Raw genomic sequence first — 14170 nt, 5'->3', positions numbered from 1 at the left:
TTAAAGGAACACATCGTCAATTTTCAACCAGCTTTGTATCATTACATCAGTAGTATCCGAAAACTGTAAACAGTTTTGAAGTTTAGTTTGACAGTTATGGAGAGTTGATTCGAGTTAGATTATGGACCAGTGATGTCATTCATGCACAAATGACATCACTGGTCCACACCTTAATTCAAATCAACTCTCAATAACTGTCAATCTAAATGAATGACTTCAAAACTGTTTACAGTTTTCTGATATACTACTGATGTAATGATACAAAGCTGGTTGAAAATTGGCAGAGTGTTCCTTTAACATGTCGTGAGGCCATTCAATTGGACTTCTGTCGTATTCATGGTAAACGCGACTTCACTTGAAGGGCCCAATATAAACATCCACTGAGTTCACTTCAAGGGGAAAAGAGTCAATAGTTCATCCATATATCTCCATCACAGTTCAGTGTTCACTCCTGCTATCGCATGGGAAAGCATTTCCTATGCGTTTCCTCCATGTCTCTCTCACACAAGCAGTGTTGCCTGCCTCAAATTGGCTTCTGCAGGAAGAGCCGCCCTCTCAGCCAGGTCCAACCAATCACAGCCCAAACCTCCCTAACATGCACAAAGGCTTAGCCAATAACTAAATGGTGACTATGATTGACAGTGACACTGACTAAACAATGACCACTTCTGAATTAACGTGCCCACACATTCAGTTTTAGACTGACATTCAATCTGACCAATGATAACTCATAAATGCTGTGATGTGGCAATCGTCACAATAGCATGAAGGGGAATATTGAATACGGTAAATTCTCTTTTTGAATACTACTTGCAAAATCATATATTCAATCACAAATCTAGATTTTCCAATCATAAACCATGTTTTTTTTATTTCTGAAAAAGAAACCAAGCAATACATATCAATAATCCTATATAGGAATATATAATATAACATTCTAAAAATAGTAAAGCAATTAAAACCATAAAGTTATGCACTCCGTAGAAAATCTTTTTGAAATGATTTATGTTTTATTATTTCTGTCTGTGTTCTGATCCCCTGGCTGTGTATATTTTTTTTATTGTATTTGTACATTTATGTGTTAATTGAATAAGACTTTTTCTAGTTTTTTTCAGATGCTGTGCCTCCCCCCCCCCCCCCCCCCGCCCCATTTGTCCCCCTCCACACCCACTTCCTATACGACACTCTCCCTGCATAGAAACCTTTATGCTGTCAGCTCCCTTGCTATACATACTCCCGAGTTTCTGTAGATTTAATGACCCTACTTCCAGCCTCTAAATGTAAAAAAAGAAAGAAAAAAAAGAAAAAGAAAAATCTGTGTCTTTCCAAGGCATGCTATCTTTAAAGCTCAGCCTGGTCACACAGGAAGACACAATGGCGCTTGCCGTGGAGATAATTTGAATGATCTGCCATTGCACAGCCGAGGCAGTGGTGTCTGGGGTCTTAATTTGATAATGCTTTATCTGTGCATTCCTAGTCCTGCAACTCATATAGAATCCAGGCCCCATGGTTGCAAGCTGGTGCAGCAAAGGTATTTTCTAAATCTAACACACCAGCACCACAGAAATGTTCTGCATTTTCATGAGATTCACATTCACAAAATTCTGATCACGATTGTTAGTCTAATACAAAGGCACAGACCCTTTCAAATGTGTAATTAAACGTACAGAGCAGCACAAATGCCAATATCTGACGCCAATGTCTGAACAAATGCCACGCGATTGGATAGATTTATTTATGTGCCATGTATATAAGTCAATAAAGATGTAATAGCTGTTGTTGGTGAATGCAAGTGGAACCTGTTGTGCAATCATTTGAAATGCAACCACATTAATACCTCTATTTGGAGAAAACACCCCAAATCATACTACCGTAAGTGAGAAATGCAGCCATTCATGGCAGTTTGAGTGTTCAGCCCATCAGTTATACTAGTGCAAAAAATGTGGCTGCATATCATTTACAATATGGCTGACTGTATAGACTCAATAGAGGGGTGCCTGAACCACTATGAAGCTTTTTATGGGTGTCAAACTCCAAAGTAATAATACCATACAGCTCAAGTATTATAGAAGAAGAGTGTTTGAGTTGGCCACTGTTGCACTAATACTAAATTAATAGGAGAATGCACCCCCCCCCACACACACCCCCACAGGAGGCTAAATCATGGCAGTTGGCCAATCAATTATGCTAGCACAAGAATAGATGCTCAGCCAGTACATGACTGCAGAGGCTCTATAGAGGGATGACTGCATCACTATCAAACTTGTAATGACTGTCAAAAGCTGAAATGCATGGTTGGGCTCTCTGGGCCAGAGCCATACATCAGAAAACTCATAAATGCCACGTTAAAAGTTGGGAGAAAATCTCATGGCCTTGCATCTGCCAATATGAGCAATATTTACAAAAACATGTTTGTATGTGTCACTTACCAACCCTTTACAGCATTTCTGATGTACAGTATAATGTACACTGCCCACAACTACATATTAGTGTCAATCTTGCCTTAGTATGACCAATAGAACTTGCACATTTCGATGTTCAGTGTACGGTATCTTAACTCCTTGACTTGAAAATTCTCCCTTCAAATTTTAAAATATAAATTTGATGGCAGTTGTCCTTTGATTCCCATTGACATCTGACAGCCACATTGAATCTTCTGCAATGTTCTTGCTCGGTCCCACAAACTAATAAGCCAATGAGTTGAAACTGTTATCCAAAGTGCCTTGAGTGTACACATTTTAAGCTTAGGTGGCAATTGGAGGGAAACAAAACCCGTCACCCAGGCAGAGTGAATGCCAAGCCACAAATGATATTCTAATCTTGCATTCTGACAGTTTTGTTTTTGTGCAGCTGCAGATTTTCATAGACATGCTACTGCTAATAAAACAGCAAGTGCAAACTATTCCTGAGCAACATAATGTAATTCAGAGCAGTTAGTCAAGTGCAAAATCAATTAAATGCATTACAATTAAATTTTCACCCTAACTAGGACCATGTAATCGGCATAATCTAAATTAGACAACACAGGTGTGTGAGTTAGATTATTCACTTTATCCGAAGCGTGAAGAACAGCGACATCGCACACCCATTTCAAATTAACGCCTACAGGATGCCAAATGTAAATAAGGGCAGGAAATAACATGCTAGACTCGACTGCCAACAGAGACATCCAGATTCACCCCGGCAGAAGTAACGCCCCCACCCTCTTTCCCCCCCTCAGCAGCTCTGTGTGCATCACTGAATACAATGTTTACATTCAGCCACAATTGCAGAACCAACAGGTCATTTCCATGGTTGCTGTGTGATTGACAGGCAGGGAGTCTGAGACAAGGGGCAGGCCAGGCTTTCATAAATATACATCTTCATTCACCTTTGACACTTCCAACCACAATATCTCACAATATGATTTTTTTTTAAAGACCGTGTCAGCATTGAGATATGTGAGGTGATGATGGCAGGCAAAGTCCATCGATATTTTCAAGCACAGATGGGGTGTTGGGGGGAATAAAATAAATAAAAGTTAGCTTTTCTTCACCACTTTAAGACAGAGTTAATCCATCTGGGCAGACAACAGCCAACAGATGCAGTGTTCAGCAGAAACGAGATGGTTATCAGGAGAAAAATGGGGAGGCACGGCCTCACTGATGTTCTGCTTTAGCACAACACGAGAGTGGAGCTTCCAGGGGGAATCTGTGGCACATCAGAGCCACACCTCAGGAGATAGGGAGCATTGTGGGCCAGCCACTGTATAAATCCTGTAAACACAGAGCAACTGATCCAGGGTCACTAGATGTAGTCGCACGCAGCTCGCCTGCTCTATTGGCATGCGCAGCAGCGCACAATGGCCTGCACTATTGGCATGTGCAATGCACAATTGCTCAACTTCGCCTCACTGATGTCACAATGCCTATGACATCATCAGTGATGTCATAAGATGATTTTGGTCAATGATGTCATAGACATTGTGACATGAGTGGGACAAAAATGTAAACATATCTATCTATATATATATTGTGTGTACAGGATTAGCAAACGGAACAAATCACTCACTGGAAAACAGGCACAGGTGCTTTTGATTACAAGTACTTTATTTTCAACATTAATTGTTCCACAAATGGCAGAGCTAAAAAAAAGTTAGAGGTGTAGAAAATATGGATAACACCTTGTATCTACATAAATACAGTGCAGTACATTTCCCATTAGGTCTGCCTGTGTGCATGTGTTGAGAGAGGAGTGAACAAAGTGGCAGAGTAGAATAAGCGGTCTTATCATGAATGTGCAGGTCCAGCCCAGCCATTCTGACTGTGTGTCAGAGGAAAGAGTGCTACAGTAGGTACGGTGCTGGCCCTCACTTGACCACAATGTATATGTGGTGGAAGACGGACACAGTGACAGTGATGATTTGTTTTCTGGTTTCACTGAGCCACCCCCCTGCTTAATTGCCCAACACCTGAAAAAGAAAACTTTGATCCATCAACAGAAAAGCCAGCCATTTCCACAGAGCTGCTCCACCAATCACAATTTCGAAGGTGCTCCATTAGCTCTCGGAGAGCTTCAGATTACTGGTCACGTATAAGGGTGTAAGAGAAAAACACTTGATAGCAAAAGTGGGAAAGTAATTTAGAGATATTACTTGGTTGTACAGAAACAAAGGAAAACTTGCAAAAGCAAGCAAAACCAAAAGACTTGACACAGACTATGGAGTCCTATGCGGCAGCCAGTTTCCTGATGTTCATCAGCAACCTCTTGCTGTACTCCTTATGGTCGACGGGCTTCACATCCATCACTGTAGCCTTGATCCTGGATTCATCCTATCAGAGGGGAACAGGAAGGAAAAGCAATCATATGATGTACATTCAATTCCAACACCAGTGTTCTTTCTAATGTAACCCAGAGTCCAAGGACGAGACGCCGTGAGAGCAGGTTCAACGTCCATCAGTACTGAGCTTTACTGACAGAGTAACACTGAGCTTTACTGACAGAGTAACAAGTAACACTGAGCTTTACTGACAGAGTAACAAGTAACACTGAGCTTTACTGACAGAGTAACAAGTAACACTGAGCTTTACTGACAGAGTAACGAGTAACACTGAGCTTTACTGACAGAGTAACAAGTAACACAAGCAGAAAAGGATGGATTTTTTGGAGCATTTTTGCTCTGCGTTCATCTAGCTGCGGTGGGCTGGCTCCATGAGCCGGAAAATTTACCCTACAGCTAGAAAAATGTAAACACAATGGATATTAATCATCAGGCGTTATTGCTCTGCCTGCTACAGAAAACAGTTACGGCACAAAATTCTGTTCATATATCACTCATGATGTAAAAATCCAAACTATATATATATATACAGTATATATACACAGTATATATATATATATATACTGTATATACATGCATATCTATTTATATCTATATATAGTATATCTATATATGCACACACATACATGTACATGTTTCAAAAATAGGTATACACTGAGTAATAATGATTAATGATATAAAATGAATACCTACAAAAATACTTTGTGGAGCTATACTATACCAAGTTATAATAATCTACCGGAAACTGATGCATCTTCCCTTCTCCAAAGACGAGGTGGAGGTTAATACGAGTCATTTGGGCATTGCGTTGGCATTGAAATGTATGTTTCACAAAGAAGACAGGCAGCTTTGAATGCCATAACCACCTACGCAGCTGTCTAGACAGGAGGTCATTCCTACCAGGGCCGTCATTCTCTGCATTTGAACAAGAGGTTACACACTCGCGTCGTCTCCATCAGTAGGTGAAATCCGATCACTTCCTTTGCACTGGCGCTCAGATTCTTTACAAGACCCACACTGTCCTTTACTAAGAGAATAAAGCCCCTCCAGCAGCTCTTATGCAAGGCAAAAATATCAAGTTTAGAATCAACAGCCTTGTCATCAAACTCTTCAGAATGCCTCTGACTGAGGTAATGGGGGCATGCTAAGCATGCTAATGAACAAATCTGTGCGAGTCAATTGCCCATAGAAAGCCATATAGGCTTAGCCTACCTGGTGGTGTGTGTGTATGTACGTATGTACGTCTTGATTTGCTGTAGCAATGCCTCCTGGGCAGGGCATGGTGTCAGCGGGTTTGTGGTGGGAGGGAAAGAGGGATGAGGAGCTGAGGGCAGCTATGAAGCAAGCGCACACGCTAAAGATCTGAAGGCGGTGGGCGGTATCCCGACACATGTTTATGTGCACGCACTCACACCTGGAGCGAGTCTGTCTCTGTGAGCTAGCACAGTGCTTCTACAGCAGCAGTGCTGCACCTCAGTCCCGCAGCACTGATTTGCATGTGGCTGACACTGGGAGAAGCAGCCCGCTCAGCCCGGCTCCCTCAGGTCCCGGACAAGACGGAGGAGGAGAAGGAGAAAAGCGACGACGTGGGGGGGTGGTGCTTATACAGCTCCTCTCACATGGAGGTGAAAAGCTGTGAGAAGGAATCTGTGCATCTGTCCTGTGGTTACTGCTGACTCCTGGAGGGGGGGCTACTTATGCAGTATGGGATGTTAGTATGCATTCAACATATCAGGCTCCTCTGAACATGGGCAAATAGACTGCTTGATCATATTTAAAACAGTCTTTAACGGCTTACTTGTGCATGTACGCTTCGCTTGCTATGCACATTTACAAAGACTGGAGCTCACAGCTCACTCATGGAATAGTGTGCTAATCATTTTTACGAGAACACACAAACAGAAAAACTTGTGGGCAGCATTGAATCTAAATGCAAAACGCTGCTGATCGACAAGGAGAAAAGGTCATTTTATAGTAGCTACAGGGGAACTTCCCTGCCTGTGGACAAAAGCGGTACTGTTCGCCCCGAATGAAAGTGCACTTCCTGAACAGCGAAGCTCCTCGCACTGTGACCAGTGGACTGTCTGAGTGGCGGCAGGCCAGGCAAGGTCCCCGAGTCAGTGAGCCTCCCCACCAGCAGGAACAAAAATTACAACCAGTTTACACGGGCTATGACGCCACGTCATTGCGTCACTGAATATGTCTGAATGCTTTGTAACATGGCTACCGGGGCTAACAGAAATGTTAGTATATCTTCGCAAATAAGTAACCATGCAAAATAACATACAAAACTGTGAAGTTTTAAAGTATTTCATACAGGAAATCTTCTATGCAGCCATATTCCAGACTGAAATGCTATAACAGAAGTATTGGCCAGAATGATATGAACATTTATTGGACACTTATTCAGCGGGTATCTTGCATGTTGCATTCAGGTGAACTGTGTAAAAAAAAAAAAAAAAAAAAAATTTGGTCAACATCTTTTTGTGGCGGTCAAAAAATGCACACAAGCCCGTTTCACCAGTGGTTCAAAACTCCAGTCCTCCAGACCCTGAGTGAGGACTGCTGCTTTTTATGCTGACTGATTTACACACGGGACACGAGGTGAAGGCAATCAGGGCTGATGAATATACTGACAAAAAAATCTTGACAGGATATTGCAATATGACGCTTTAAAAAGACTACCGTAATAATCACATTCTTCTTCTTCTACATTTTTGTGAACTTTTTCTGCCAGCCGACCGATCACGATGACAGAGACACTGGCCGTTTCCTGTAGCAACAACAAATATAGAGAAGTGCCGATGGAGAAAGAGGACGTTGTAATCAGTGAACTTGCGTTTCTATAACAGTAATGATAAAGGCAGTAGTATGGGTTATACTGGACTGTAAGTACGAGCTGCTAAGCTATGATAAAGGCAGTAGTATGGGTTATACTGGACTGTAAGTACAAGCTGCTAAGCTCACGTCAGGTGACGTTTTCCATGCAACAACAAAAAAGATTCTATGTATGAACAAGCCTGAGTTTCAGTATGACAAATGTTTTATTATTCTATTTGATTCATGGTCAAAAGATTACCCAGACCTCTAGCACATGAATCCATTTTGGATGGCCCATCTCTTAACAATTAATTGCATTAGTTCAAATTGCGATTTTGATTTTTTTTCCCCTGATAAATTATTCAAAACCAGCAGTCCTCCGAGTACTAAGGCCCAGTTGGGAACCACTACTATACAGTCTCCACACTCACACCCTTGCTCTGCAGCTCTAGAACACAGTGACAGACTGCAGCTCCAGAACATAGTGTGACAGACTGCAGCTCCAGAACATAGTGTCACAGACTGCAGCTCCAGAACATAGTGTGACAGACTGCAGCTCCAGAACATAGTGTAACAGACAGACTGCAGCTCCAGAACATAGTGTGACAGACTGCAGCTCCAGAACATACTGTAACAGACTGCAGCTCCAGAACATAGTGTAACAGACTACTGCGACTCCAGAACATAGTGTAACAGACTGCAGCTCCAGAACATAGTGTGACAGACTGCAGCTCCAGAACATAGTGTGACAGACTGCAGCTCCCGAACATAGTGTGACAGACTGCAGCTCCAGAACATACTGTAACAGACTGCAGCTCCAGAACATAGTGTGACAGACTGCAGCTCCAGAACATAGTGTGACAGACTGCAGCTCCAGAACATAGTGTGACAGACTGCAGCTCCAGAACATAGTGTGACAGACTGCAGCTCCAGAACATAGTGTGACAGACTGCAGCTCCAGAACATAGTGTGACAGACTGCAGCTCCAGAACATAGTGTGACAGACTGCAGCTCCAGAACATAGTGTGACAGACTGCAGCTCCAGAACATAGTGTGACAGACTGCAGCTCCAGAACATAGTGTGACAGACTGCAGCTCCAGAACATAGTGTGACAGACTGCAGCTCCAGAACATAGTGTAACAGACTGCAGCTCCAGAACATAGTGTGACAGACTGCAGCTCCAGAACATAGTGTAAAAGTCTGCAGCTCCAGAACATAATGCGACAGACTGCAGCTCCAGAACATAGTGTAAAAGACTGCAGCTCCAGAACATAGTAGGGGTGTCAAAAATAATCGATTATAAGATGCATCGCGATGCGGACGTGCACGATTCTGCATCGATTCACAAATGTAAAAAATTGATTATTAAAAAATATATATATATATTTTTTTTAATAATCAAAATAAAATATAATGGAACTACATGCAGTTGTTTATTTTAATTATGGATCATAATACAATGCAATTCCAAATGCACTTTTATTTTAAAAGTAGCCACACAGTGAGAAAAAAGAAAGTGAGAAAAAATTAATCATGTATTGCGGAAAAAATGTGATGCATCGATTTAAGATGCATCGAGATGCATCGATAATCGTAATCGAATCGAATCGTAGCGCTCTGAATCATAATCAAATGGAATCGTGAGGCCAGTGAAGATTCACAGCCCTAGAACATAGTGTGGCAGAGTTCATCAAGCGGTGTTGGTCATAGCAGGATTTATGGGGCGAAATCAGCCAGTGATTTGATATGCAAATCCAGCACATTTCTTTTTGAAAGTGGGCCTGTATGGTGAGGATTGTGCAGAGTTGCAATGAAAAGCATGTCGTTATGTTCAATGTCCCCTTTTTCTCCAATGTCATCCTTTTGAGACACTTAAGCAACTCAATAACAGCACAACAATATTGCAGCTACGTGCAGACAGTCCTTATTTCAAGCCAGTTATACGATGCAAGGCTGTGTCACTGTGTGGGAATACTTCAAGATGGTTTTATAGTGATAAATAGATCCTTCCAAGTTGACAGTGCAACACAATGACCTGAATATATCCATCAATGTATTATTATGTGACCTGCTGAATGCTAGAGCACATCTGTCTCCGCATCGGCAAATTAGATTGAGATTAATTTTGGTTCTCATGGCAGCTCATATTTATCTTAAAAATAGTTTCAGACACACTTATTGAAGTATACTGATCTTTTTTGGACAGAGTTTAGTCACGAGTGGGTAAATGTTCATGCAGTTTTGACTGGTTTAAAGTTTATTCTTACAAGTGGTTAATAGCAGTCCTCGAGAGTACTCATTTTGCTTATTAAGAACTTGGATCTTGGATGATGTGTAGTGGAATAAGATCATCTTTATTCAAAGAAACTATTGCACATTTAATAAACCGTATTCTTAATTAATAATAATTACACACACATTGTTTATTCTTCCACACATTCCTTCCAGTACATGAGTGGTCACTTTTGGTGCACTCATTAATATCTATGGTAACTTCTACTAGTCCGTACCCGGGGATGCGTGCGAGCAGCTGAGCAGGAAACGAAACTTCACCATTGTGTGAGTGTAGCTAGATTACAATGGAGTAGCTAGCAAGTTTGGTCACAACTGATTGGATTAAATTTGGGAAAATGGAAAAATCTGCTTTGTCAGTCCTGCCTTATGCCAATGCTCAATGGCCATGTGCAGGTTCAGATTGATTTACCAACCCGTTGGGGGGATAAACAGATGCAGACAGAAGAACAGAGTTGTCCTCATTTATAGTAGGAATAGTAGGATAGAAATTATATTATATACTGTTATGTAGCCACAGGTGTGAATTCATTGTACAACAATATGATTTGATGGCCTTCAGATCAGGTATAGGCGGGGTGACCTTTAAATGTGCTGACAGTGACTTAATGTCTTAATTACCTTATAGGGGATAACTGCATTACACACCTCATGCTCGACTCAATTAAAAATGTAGGGCATCATTTCCCCAAGTGTTTTAATAAAGCTCGTTAGAGATCCCCTGTCAAAGCTTCCATCTCACTTTGATACTGCATGATTGATGGCCATCATTAAGTTTTCCCTCTCCATATAGACGGCCTATTGTGTCCCACGTCAAGCCTCAACAACATTATCCACTTGACAGCCGACAATAGTTGGCTTGTAGGGAGGAAGGATGGTGGGGAAAAAAGGTTTGAACAAGGGGCTGCAGGTGCGTGTGTTGAAGGAGTATGAGAGGTGTGGAGGCAGCAGCCAATACATCCTGGTAGCAGCGCCGCGGGCACTTAGGGGGTGCCGACTGCCGAGCCTGAATGTGACCGACACAGTGGCCTCTACTGTGGGTTGATGGCGGACGCGGCCCCTGGCTCGGCTCCAGACTTCCTGCTCGGAGTCCCAGCCCAATCAATTCTTTTATGCTCTTGCCTCAAAACAAACCTCTATCTGTGTGGCCTGCAGGAAATAGTGAGTGCGACTAATCTGTGCGTGCACCCTTCACAAAGCCACTGGAAATGAACAGCATTCTAAGCCAAATTAACACAAATATATATAGAGAATTATTATTATAATTGTTTTTAGATTGCACTGTCAATCAAAATGAAAGCCCGGTAGTTGTGTTGGAAAAGCACAAACATAAACACTATTCCAATTTATCTCGTTAAATGAATGACGGTAGATCATGGAATTGAGGATGCATATTTTTCTCTTCTCCTTACATCTCTCCCAGGCATATTTTTCTATTTCATATGGACACTATCACTCTAGAACGCATCCATGCCATAATGATCACAAACCCATAGGCATTTGACTGGAATAATTACATTACTGCTCTACTTACGTTGTACATTTCTAGCTTCACTCTGTTGCGGAACACAAACGTATTGAAGTTGGCTTGCTGAAAGATCTCGTCAAAGGCAAGTTCATTCTGAAAAAGGAGAGACATTGGATTTGAATTAGACTCAGTTTTAACAAAGCTATATAGACATTTCCATTTCCTCACATTTAAGTCTCATTAGAGTTTGAAGTGCAAAATGAAGCAGGTGTCCTCCAATTCATTTGTTTTTGCTTTTGCTTTAATTAAAAACACAGAATAAATGGCTCCTATGATTATTACTTCATATGTTCTATATACGCCTGAAGGAAAGACAGCACAATGGACTTATTAAACACGTACGTGTGTGTGTGTGTGTGTGTGTGTGTGTGTGTGTGTGTGTGTGTGTGTGTGTGTGTGTGTGTGTGTCCAAATGTGTGTCTGCAACTCTCAAACTGCATGTTTGTCAGTAGCAGAGCCTGAGGTGGAGCTGTTGCCCTGGTCACTTCCTGAGGCCAGACCTTAAATTCAGGCAGAGGGAACCTCACCGAGTCCCTGAGCTGTCCAAGGTAGGCCGCGTTCTGCCCCAGAATGGCCTCCGCACTCTCCTGGAAGCATGTCACCCACTGGTTATCCCCATAATCTGCAATGTTAGCCTGGCAGAGACAACAGAGAGAACACAAGTGAATAGGAAGAAAAGCCAAATGCATCCAGGAGGAGAGACTACATTTTTTGGGATAAGGGAGGTCTCGACGTGTTTTTGCCTGATACAGTAGTTGCTGAATGGTCAAATACATTGTTGACTGATGAATAGATACTTTTGCTCATGGGGGTAAAAAAACGTCATTACATCCTCCAATTAGCTTATATCCTGTTGGCAAAAGCACAGACATCAAACAGAACAGAGAGGCTTGTGATGCATATTACAGTGCAAGCTAATTCACAGCTTATGTTACAGCTTGAAGGAGAGGAATATGCTGACTGATGACTACTACAAAACAAAAGACGCTCATTTCAGATGTATGGCTGCAAACGCTCTATCGCTGACTCAATGAGTTTTAGTATTTACTAATGCGGTTATTTCGGAAATACTTCATAGCTGCCGACAAGCTGAGAAAAAAGGGCTTGTTTTCATGTTCATCCCAGCACATTGTGTAAGATGACTAAGAGCACAATAAGGAAACACGGGGCAATTAACTCAACATCATTCAGATTTAAACACAAGACAAATGTGAAAACAATCTCAAATTAGCCCGGGTTACTAGCGCTAGCAGCAGCAGTGTAATTGGCTTCAAAATAAATGTCATGAAACGGGACTATGAAGAGCAGATGGGGACACCATCAAACCACAGGGAATGGGCCGTAAGGGGAGAGAATAGCTGGAGTCCTGAGAGAGAGAGGGAGAGGGGGAAGAGAGAGAGAGAGAGAGAGAGAGAGAGAGAGAGAGAGAGAGAGAAGGCAAGATGAATAAGGACACTGGAGGAGGGGAGTAGAAAGACAGGGTAATGAGGAGCACTACATAAGTCACCCGGAGGATGACACCCATAGCCTCACAGCCCATAGAGGTGCCTGCTGAGGACTGAGCAGACAGAGAACAGGGGTGTGTGAATCTGTGTGTGTGTGTGTGTGTGTGCGTGTGTGTGTGTGTGTGTGGCACAGTTGGAAAAGAGCCAGACAGGAAGTTTGAGGCCACTCACAGAGAGGATGAGGCGATACTTGAAGTTGGGAAACTCTTTGTCGCACTTCTCACAGCGGAACATGCCGTTGCCCTGGTCCACCACCTTCTTATTGCATTCCTGGCTGGGGCAGGCCTGGTACAGGCAGTTCTCCTTGCGCAGGTACACGACGGTAGCAATGCAGCTGTAGTAGTCGGCCTAACAAAACATAAATCACACGGACAAAAAGCTCAGTAACAAATAACAACACTTATGGGAGTGTACTTCTGCTATTCCTGGGTGTACTGGTCGATGTAGGCAACTCTTCAATGTAATGAGGTTTGTGTGTTAAATGATGGGAGGTCACACGCAGGAATAAGAATAGCAACAGATTAACATAAAGACGACATCTGAGGGCATATTCTGGAATAGGCAAACAATCAAAAAGCAGCATTTATGCAGCAGATGCACAAGTTACAGTCGCAACCAGAATCTTCATGGCTCTGTCACAAGATGCAAACTAGTCAGGTAGTCTCATCATTTCTTATGGGGAATATGCAAAGTTTAGATTGATGCACATAAACAGCCTTTTGGAAATCATTCCTCGCTGGCATGAGAAACACCCAAGCAACCGCCATGAATGTGGCTTTGAAATAGATGAATACAAAAAGCAGCTTTGGATGTGCTGTGATTAAAGCAGAATTCTTTTTTTTTTACAACCTGGATCATATTTTCAGCTGAGTTTATGTTATGTTATACTCGTCACCCAGAACAGACATTTTGGAGAATGATGCAGTATTGAGCTAGAACGCGCTGCGCAACGGCCTGGAAAAGAGGCCATAGGGGGCATGTTCTCATGGCTCATATCCTTGTATCATAGAGACAATGAGAAGACGAATTCTGTATTTAAGAGATGCAAAAGTGTCAACAAGGTTGGAGATGATTGACATCGCCACCTCTCCTCAAGCAGGGTGTATTCCCCAATATCAGCACGTGTCGCAGGGACCGATGCACACAACAGATAGGTGTCACACCCTAACAGCTGATTGGTTCAGATGGTCTCGCCCTCCCTCCCA

The 14170-nt window shown here is 42.3% G+C and overlaps 1 protein-coding gene across 2 annotated transcripts in view; it reads right to left on the bottom strand.

Moving 5' to 3' along the window:
• Nucleotides 1-4067: 4067 nt before the first annotated feature.
• The window catches only part of rpa1 (replication protein A1), a 37646-nt gene continuing 27543 nt past the window's right edge, over nucleotides 4068-14170 (bottom strand). For both annotated transcript variants that reach the window (XM_083637771.1, XM_083637772.1), the window contains exons 14-17: nucleotides 13137-13313; nucleotides 11988-12095; nucleotides 11467-11553; nucleotides 4068-4811 (exon numbers count right to left, since the gene is read on the bottom strand). In XM_083637771.1, the coding sequence (XP_083493897.1) occupies nucleotides 4707-4811; nucleotides 11467-11553; nucleotides 11988-12095; nucleotides 13137-13313 (477 nt within the window). In that variant the 3' untranslated portion in view covers nucleotides 4068-4706. The remainder of the gene's footprint in view (nucleotides 4812-11466; nucleotides 11554-11987; nucleotides 12096-13136; nucleotides 13314-14170) is intronic.

This window comes from Poromitra crassiceps (genome assembly GCF_964638095.1).
Source record: "Poromitra crassiceps genome assembly, chromosome: 5".
Lineage (NCBI taxonomy): Eukaryota > Metazoa > Chordata > Actinopteri > Beryciformes > Melamphaidae > Poromitra > Poromitra crassiceps.
The sequence above is the reverse complement of the archived record's forward strand: the minus strand, read 5'-3'. Positions and strand labels throughout refer to the sequence as shown.